This window comes from Malurus melanocephalus, unplaced genomic scaffold (assembly GCF_030028575.1).
Source record: "Malurus melanocephalus ecotype Western Australia unplaced genomic scaffold, MMel_1.1 scaffold_34, whole genome shotgun sequence".
NCBI lineage: Eukaryota > Metazoa > Chordata > Aves > Passeriformes > Maluridae > Malurus > Malurus melanocephalus.
Genome location: NW_026623266.1, coordinates 3,558,247 through 3,567,307, shown reverse-complemented (window position 1 = coordinate 3,567,307; position 9,061 = coordinate 3,558,247). Strand labels below are relative to the sequence as shown.

General features: G+C 47.3%; 1 protein-coding gene across 3 annotated transcripts in view; it reads right to left on the bottom strand.

Annotated features, from left to right (window-relative positions):
* The window catches only part of GAB2 (GRB2 associated binding protein 2), a 90,971-nt gene that overhangs the window by 14,739 nt on the left and 67,171 nt on the right, over positions 1–9,061 (bottom strand). For all 3 annotated transcript variants that reach the window (XM_057364075.1, XM_057364076.1, XM_057364077.1), the window contains exon 3: positions 1,076–1,316. In XM_057364075.1, coding sequence (XP_057220058.1) covers positions 1,076–1,316 — 241 coding nt within the window. The remainder of the gene's footprint in view (positions 1–1,075; positions 1,317–9,061) is intronic.

Below are 9,061 nucleotides of genomic sequence, written 5' to 3'. Positions count from 1 at the left end.
TCTTTCTGCTGCTTTCCGAGTAGGGAAAGTCAGCTGCAGCAGGAAAGCCCAGTGGAGGCTGCAGCCCAAGCTCTGCTCTCCCTCCACGCCAGCTGGGTTCCGACTGTCCCTCCCTCCCTCCTCGCCTGCTCCTGCCAGCCAAAACTCTGCATGTTGAAAAAGCTCCTCGCTATTTAAGGCGAGTGGCTGGGTCTGGAGGCGGGGAGCTGTGGCTGGCTCAGAAATCCCACACCGTGCACCACCAGCTGCCACAATGCCCAGCGAGCTCTGGAAGGGGCGAACAGCAGRGTGGTGCCAGCACTGCCCATCCCTTTGTTTGTCCTTTCTCTGGTTAAAGGCAGGAATTAGGGCCCTGCCTGCAGGATCACAAAGTGGCTGAGGTTGGAGGGGACCTATAGAAGTCACCTGGTCTAAACCCCTGCTCAACTGAGAGCTCGTTGCTCAGGACTGTGCCCAGACAGCTTTTGAGTATCTTCAAGGATGGAGACTCCTAAACTTCTCTGGGCAACCCATGTTAGTGTTCAGYCACACACAGAGTGAAAAAGTGTTTCCTGATGYTGAGRTGGGCTCTCCTGTGTTCAAGTTCGTGGCCTCTGGTCCCTGGCACTGGGCATCACAGACAAGAGCCTGGCTCCATCCTCTCTGCACCCTCCCTGCAGAAAGATCCCCCTGAGCATTCTCTCRTGCCAGCTGAACAGTTCCAGCTCTCTCAGCCTTTTCATYTAAGAGAGATGCTCMAGTCCCTTCAGCAAYTTCATGTCCCTTTGAACAGGACCCAGTACTGACCCCTGGGAGTGTTGCTAGTGATTGGCCTGCAATTAGAACTTGTGCCACTGACCACCATCATCTGGGCCTGGCCACTAAGACCGTTTTTAAAGCCACTCAGAAAGCCAGGAAAGCTGGGAGCTTGTGAGGTCACCACTCTGACCTCCTCCTSCTCCCAGCCAYGAAGAGATGAGACCATCACWCAGGGTTTTCTCCACATGAGTTTTGCAGACCTCCAAGGACAGAGGKGGGCTGAGCCATTCCCACCCAGCCCTCCCTCAGCTGTCCCCAAGCACGTGGGTTACAATACCTTGCATTTTCTGACTTTCTGCTCATGCACTGGTGGAGGAAAAGGTAGTCCTGGGGGGCACTGGCAGACAGGGTGCTCTGGAGGTGGCTGGYRGGTGAGTCGAAGGTGAACAGGGTGGGCTGGCTGGAGTGGGACGGTGCCGAGGACTTGCGCTCCCGCAGCAGGTGGTGGCTGGCACCGCTGAGCTCTGCCGGGGAGGAACGCGGGGCGTGGTTCATGGATGCCAGGCTCCTCAGGGTGTCTGTGCAGGGAAAAAAACACACCTGTGAGCGGCAGATGTAGCTACCCCACATCCTGCCTTCCCAGGATTTCCCTTCTGTAAATGCTCCGGCATTTATGGAGGTCAGTGGGGTTAGCTTGTGACTCCAAGTGATGCTCTCCGCTTCTCTACTTGGACCACATGCAACTATAGGCATCATGTATGGCAATAAATATTTATCATATTTTATCATAAATCATGTTTCATCATTTTATATTTTATCACATGCTTAGTGGCTTGCTGGGACGTCTGCAGGATCTCAGCCTATTTCATGGTGAGCTCAGTGGGTTGTTAAAAYCTGGTTTAAAAGAGGAGCTTTCACACTGCTGTGAGATGTGATTTAAGTCACCTCCATCCCTCTGTGTAAGGGCATCGCTGCTATCTCTTTACAGTTGGGTTAACTGAGGTACAGGGAGGGACATAATGACAGCAGAGATGAAAAATAGTCTCATGTTTCCCAGTTCTGTATTGATTTTGTGACCTCAAGAGAGTTGCTSCTGTTTTCTGTGAATAAAATGGGATGCAGACTCGAGGCGTGACTCCTAGTGCCCACACCCCCTGCTCAAGGAGAAACAGACTTTAAAATGTTACATTAATTTCAATGGAGAATATCCCAGAGGTCAGGAGAAACAGACTTTAAAATGTTACATTAATTTCAATGGAGAATATCCCAGAGGTCAGGAATAAACACGGAGCTACTCCAGCCCTCCCGTAAGTGCGCTTCATGAATTTGAACCACAGATGAATTTTCACAGCCAAGCCGTAAATCCCGTTAACAAAACGGGAAAACCCAAAACAAAACAAAAACAAAACAAAAAAAAAAAAAAAAAAAAAAAAAAAAAAAAAAAAAAAAAAAAAAAAAAACCAAAAAACAAAAAAACCAAAAAAACCCAAAACCAAAACACCCAGAAAACTCACAAGCTGCAGAAAGCTGATGCATTTCTGGCTGCAGAAGACCTCACAGAAGACCATCCATGCAATCCTGGCATGTGAAAACCACTCACTGTGATTCACTGAAGTCACACTTTCTATAGCTATGATTTACATTAATTTGGTGTTGATACAAAACACAGGGGAAAAAAAAACAACCTAAAAAAAAGGGAAATCCACTCATTTTCTAGCCATCACTAATTTTGGGATTGCTGTCAGGTTTCCCTGACATGATGTTCACTGACTCTTCAAATCTGGCTTCAGACACCCATGCTCCAACACACGGATAAGGGATTTTTTATAGATTACCAATCTCTTTTTTCTATTCCTTCCCTCAAATTCCAGATTTTACCAGAAATTTTGCACCTGACTCTCTTAATGCTACTGAGAAATGAGCTACCTACAAAGCAACTGTCATGGCTCAGACAAGGAGAAGCTCCACACAGAGTKATTTTTCACCAACTTCTGAATCATGTCAAGATACAAAATCAATCTGTCTGCYGCTCATTCACTGCTGCTACATTTTTTCCCTGGTGTTACTACAAACTTCACCCTGTGCAGAAAAAGTACATTAATAAAAGCCAAAGAGCCTGGCTTGACTCTGTTGTTTGGTTTGTGCTAAACACAGAAAGGATCGATATTTAACATTGACATTAATGGCGGGGGATGACAGCTTAAAACCCTGATTCCTGTCTTTTTTGCATGGGCATTAAAGATCCCCTGGTGCTCTTCATGGGAGTAAATGTCTGTCTCGGTGTCCTCGGACAAAACGGTGCCTTGACCCTCATTCTTATTAAATATTTATCCCATAGTGCAGAACGATCCCCACTGGAAAAGGAGTCTTGAGAGCTATGAAAATTCCAAATCACAGTCCCAAATCAAGTGCTTTGAGACCAGCCAGGATGAGAGATCCCAAACCCACACTGCTGTCAAAAACAGGGGGGTTGCACCCAAAGTACCTCTCAGGAACCCCCTGTCTTGCCCCCTCCTAAATCACCACCAAGAATTGCCCAAGGCACTGTGCTCTGGCCAAGACTCTTTGGGCATGGTGAGGATGACAGGTTGATGTTGTGCTCCCCTCCCAGCATGAAGGTCACCTCTGGGGACAGCTATGAACTGCACTGTGTTGGGGTCCATCCCTCCAATAGCCCTGAGCTGTCCTCTCACTCTATCCCTGCAGGCTCTGTGCTTGCCATTGCTCTAAAATGTCACAGAAGGGCGAAATACACCCAGGAGTTAGAAACAACATGGATCTATTTGTGCTAACACAGCCTGAGGGGAGAGATGGGGCTGTGCAGAGGAGACAGTCCCCAGCAACACCCCCAGGGCACAGCAATTTCAAATCACAACACTCCGGGGAGCCCTGTGAATCCTGAAACTGCCAGGAGACCTTAATCTTTCCCCAAAAAYCAGTCTGATTTGGGGAAACCAGAGAGCGCAGAAGCTGCACTCACTGCCATCAGGATGGATTACTCCATGGTTACTCCGGCCACATAAACGAAAACGGGGGACGAAGGGGGGCAGGAGGCRATGCCTGGTAAAAGCATGTCGCTTCCCTGGGGAAAGCCTCTCTATTGGCATCCTCATTGATTTTCAAAATGAATTCCCAGCTCACTTCCCACAGCGACCCGGCCACTGAGAGCATTAGCGGGAGCCAGTTCAGGACTCACGTACTCCATTAGGTCTGCGAGATGAACTCCGTAATAGTAGGTGAGAGATGGATTGCTTTGCAGGGCTGGGAGGGGATTGCAAGRGCTGGGAAGATAAATCCTGTGGAAGGAGACTGCCAAGATTGGTCTGAATTTTTTATGTTGTGGGTTTTTTTGGCACYAGAATAAAGGACAGCTCATGTGCCCGGGTCACAYGCTGACAGAGGGTCCTGCTGCAGGGCAGAAAAKGAGGCAAGAAAGGAAAYCAAGGCAGAAAAATAGTATTTGAASACTAGTACACACTAAGGGAAAAATCAGGACACCACATCAACTCGAAACACAGACAGGTCCCCATGAGGGTAAAGCAGAGAGGATGAACACGAGCCAGAGATCCCAAAGCCATTTCACTTGCCCTGCTGCAGAGCCCAGCTCTCAAGCAATGAGGGCAAACATTCCTTTCCCACATCCCTGCAGCACTCTTAGCGAACAATCCCCATGGGATCCCATCTGGAGGCCCGCAGGGGTCGGTCCCACCCACATCATGACCAAAGACATTCAGCTCAATCTCTCCACAAGCCAAAAGGAATGATGATTCTCAGTCCCTTATGTCCACCACCTCCTTAATTTAACAGCATAAATGTAACCCCCTAATCCTTTGGCTTGATGCTCGTATCTTGAGTTTATGTTGAGGGAATGTATCAAGCACAGCCAAGGAGGGATAAGATCCTGTGCAGTTTCTACTGCCATTCCCAGGGGGGACAGAGTTAAAGTTATGCAGTGGGGCCATGTGGGAAGTGTCATCTTAACCCCACATTTCCTGGCCAGTTCCCCTCCGAGTTTGGGGAATTGGACTCTCACGGTCTGGAACAGGAGGTGTTTGGACGCCCACAAGTTAAAATCCAATGTCAGCAGCACAATTTACACACATGCATCTTGCTGGGCTCAGGCTACAGCTGTTGCACTGGTCCCTGCAAGAAAGTGAGCCAGAAGCACTGTGGGGACAAACCAGCACAGCCCTGCAAAACCCCATGGTGTCAGTGGGCTCTGGCTGAAGGCTCAGAACTCACTAGCCCAGGTTACCTTTCTGTGCATGTGTTGCAGCAAAGTGGGAAAAAAAACCTTGGAAATCCATCCTCAAAGCAAAAATCCACAACTGTGAACACAGCCAGCAATGGGATGGACTAGGCTGGGAGCCARGAATTTTTTATGAATGTTTTCAATCCCCCAAAGCGGTATTTCCCTCCTTGTTGACAGTTCTGAATTCCCTCGCTCAGAGCACTTGACTATTGCTGTGTGCACACAGCTTCACACRGTGTTCCTGCGCTTATCTGAGCAAAATAATAACTCAGCCTCCTTTGGAAACTCTTGCTCTGAATGTCCTTTTCCACCGGAGCCGCAATGCCAGCTTTCCCCTTCTGAAGGGAGAGGCTGGGACTGCAACTCCCTGTATCTTCCAGTGGATAAATTCCTGTGCTCCTGTCGATGTTCGCAGCAAAGATGCCAGGCTTGCTTGGCATCCCTGAGTGGTGCAAAGATCTCCATGGTCCCCAATACCAAACTGGTTCAAGAACTCCATAGATAAAGGCTCCTCAGATCTGCTCTGGCCATGAAATGCCTTGGACCAAGCTGCTGACTTTGTGCCAGTTAAAACTTGTGGCAAATGAGATTTTCTTTCGTGAGGAGACAGTAGAAATCTACTAGAAATACTCTTGAGGATGGCACCTAGCAGACTGCTTATGCACCACCCTTTCCTCACTCTTTGGAGCAGTTCCATCATTTATTAGAAAAAGGAGGGGGAACCTTCTCCATGGGAATCTCCCTGCCCCCTTTGCATTTGCTGCCAGCTCTCTCCTTGAGCCCAAATACAAAGAAATAATTAAAACAAGACAAACAACCCTACCAAAACAAGCCCTCCACATGCTTYTGCTGGCAGGGAGAGGAAAAACAACATGTCCACTGGATGAGTCAACACACCACAGTGCTGCCAAGAGGCCCTGGGATGGCACGAGGATGAGCATGGCACCCGAAGAAGGTTTATTTACTGAGCTTTCCCTATCGCCTCCGAGTTGGATGGCATTTGGAAAAGCTATTGTCAGTCTGAGGATGCCTTGGCAGATCACTAAAGGTTTCCTCCTTAAGGTTACAGGGGCACAGCATCTGATCTGGAAAATTTCCCCTCTCCTTCAAAATGGAGAGCTGTGTGCACAGACACAGCACCCCAATTCTTATCACTGCCTGAATTTTGGGTGTTAAGCAGGGGCAGCTGAGTTTCCCAAAAGGGAGGACAGGGCACAGCTGCATCTCCCACTGCAGAGGAGCTGAAGAGTAGAGACAACAGTGACACAGGGCTTTTGAGCTTTTCCTTTCCAGTTTCTGGTGCTCATTTCCATTTGCTTTGGGAAACTGGTCAGGACAGACTGGCCACAGGAAAGGAAGAGCATCGCCCCTCTGTAGACAAGGATCTGCTGCACAGAGGGCTGARGGCATGGCTTCTGTTACAAAATTTCAGTCATCTAAGTGATTCTYAGCCTATGTTAGTTCCCTTAGGTTTTCTCTACAGAGAACAGTGAAATCTCCCAATCATTTAAGCATCCAACATCGGATAGGGAAAATTACACAAGAAAGAGTTATGGGAGAGACAGTGAGAAAGAGATGACGATAAATAGCATCRTCTTTCTCCATTAGTGTCAGCGCTGTGCTTGCATTTGTGTGAAACAACTGAAAAATAGTGGCAAAGTACAAGCATTTGCTTTGGAGAAGCATTGGAAATGGGGGAAAAAGATCACTGGAGAGTGAATGAATGAGAATAGAGGGAAAGGAACCAAGTCCTGACCTCCAAGCATTATATATCTTGCCTATTTTAACASTAATCAATTATTTGGAGGACGAAGGGGCAGTAGGGAGAGAGAATGCAACAGAAACAATGCAACGCTTCTCCCTGGAAAACACAGGTTTGGTTCTGCAAGATGAGGCTGTGCCCCAAAACACTCCTTGGTGCCTGTGACCCATCTCTGTTTTGTATCAACATGTCCTGGACATGGCGGTTATCATTCAAAGAGCAGATCTGCCACTCGATTGTGGAGCTCAACACTCGTGCCAKTTCTTGGAAGTCTGACATTTTGCCTCGTGTGCACCGATTTATTTTTGCTATAAGAGCTTCAGTGCTGGAGATAAAAGCAAATGAACATGGATACTCACAAACTTGGCTTATATGGGCCCTTGAGCATCCCAGCTGGGCCACCCTCATCTGAGAGTCCTGGGCTGGGGACAGTGACCTACAGCTGGGGATGAAGGACAATCCCAGCRTGGCAGCGTGGGCTGGGATGGGCCTCACTGGCTGCACAGAACAAACCTCATCTCGCTCTGCTTCACAGATCATCATTTCTGATACTGCAAGAGCAATCTGTTGAGGGAATTAATGGGATAAAGAAAAGGCTGAAACAGAGGGAAAGGGCAAAGATGGTGTGGTGCAACTGTATGAAACACAAAGTGCTCTCAAGGTGGGTATTCATGCCTTTGTCAGGCCAAGCATAAGGTGGCAGAAAAGGCAATGGGGATGTGCAGAATTARCTGCTTTCTGTCTGTGGGTGGGACATGTGATTCTGGCAGATGCCAGGGGCATCCTTAGCAAGTCTGTCTGGAGGTACAAGCARTCTGTGGAGCCCAGTGCTGCAGGACAGGGTTGAAGCTGTTGAAAACTAAGAGCTACAGAAAGAGATGACACACTTTTATGGGAAAAGGGTTTTTTCCCAGAGGCAGTCTCATGATGGCCCAGGATCTAAACAGCTCCTTTACTGTGTGACATGAAGCTCTGGCATCCTGTTTTGGAGGATTGCATTGGATATTATTATTGGTTATTATAATWGGTTATTGCTATTTATGATGATGATGATAATGATGACTAATGATTTTGGCACCTCCTAACCCAGTTTCCCCTCAGAAATCATGCTAGAGYAGTCTCACCCAAGTGCCATGCCATCAAAAAGCCCGGAAGCTGGTGGGCCACTGACTTCCTCTAGYCCAGAAAAAGCTTGTTTTTAAGTCCTGAGCAAGTTTTTCCTCGTCCCCTTATCACTCACTGCAAGCAGTATGTGGGTACCTTTCCTTGCGTGAGCGAACATGAGTGCACACCTCACTTAGCAGGGATGGAGAAGAAAAAATGAATCCTGATCTAATCCCAGACAGGGCTTCTTAACAGCTTGCTTTAAATTTTATAGCTCTTTTTATAGACAGTGGGAGCAGAGGTCTTTAATGTTGCAGGAGAGCAGAGAAAAACTTTCGTTGGGAGAAAATGTGAACACATTTTACTTATGCATGATTTAGGACCATTTCTATTCAAGGGAGCGCACAAGAGGCTCAAATATTTGCACTCTGTATTATAGAAGAACTGCCATTCCTGGCTCTTTACAGAAGTAATTTATTTCGATCTCACCTTTCCTTGGGGGTAAGAAACATTACAGCTCCCAGTTTGTCAGAGTCGATAAAACAGCAGCGTAGTTATGGGTCTGCTTTACCATTGCTCAGCAAGGCAGCAGTRAGGAAAGAAAGAACGTCCCCAGATTCTTCTCTCTGAGTCCCCTTCTTCATGGGTGCATTCAGACTCATGCATGGGGCCTAACTGCAGGAGTTTGACTCTGTTTTTCTCTCCTCCACACAGGATTAATGTTATTTTTCGCTCTGCAGGTGGTATTTTAGCAGATGAGGAAAGGAAAGGGAGGTGGGAGCTGTGCAGGGTTGGGGTGAAGATGGGGACAGGCAGCTGCAGTAGAGCTCCACATTTCCCACACAGCTTCAGGTGAACCCATCGTGCTCAAACAGGGCAACATCAGCCCCATTGACTGCAAAAATCCAGAGAGGAGGCAAAAGAAGGCATTAACTCTCAGGGACACAGTACTGTATCCTGAAACAGCCCAGGACTTAGTGGGAGCAAGAGTCCAGCTCCACAAAGCATGCTCTGAGGGGTCGAGACTGACTTGTATATTTTCTTGCTGGAAGTTCAGCTTCCCATTTTCAACTCTGCAACCTTTACTCTCAAAATGAGCCTATCTACAGGGATTTTTTCCTTTTTTTTTTTTTTTTTTTTTTTTTTTTTTTTTTTTTTTTTTTTTTTTTTTTTTTTTTTTTTTTTTTTTTTTTTTTTTTTTTTTT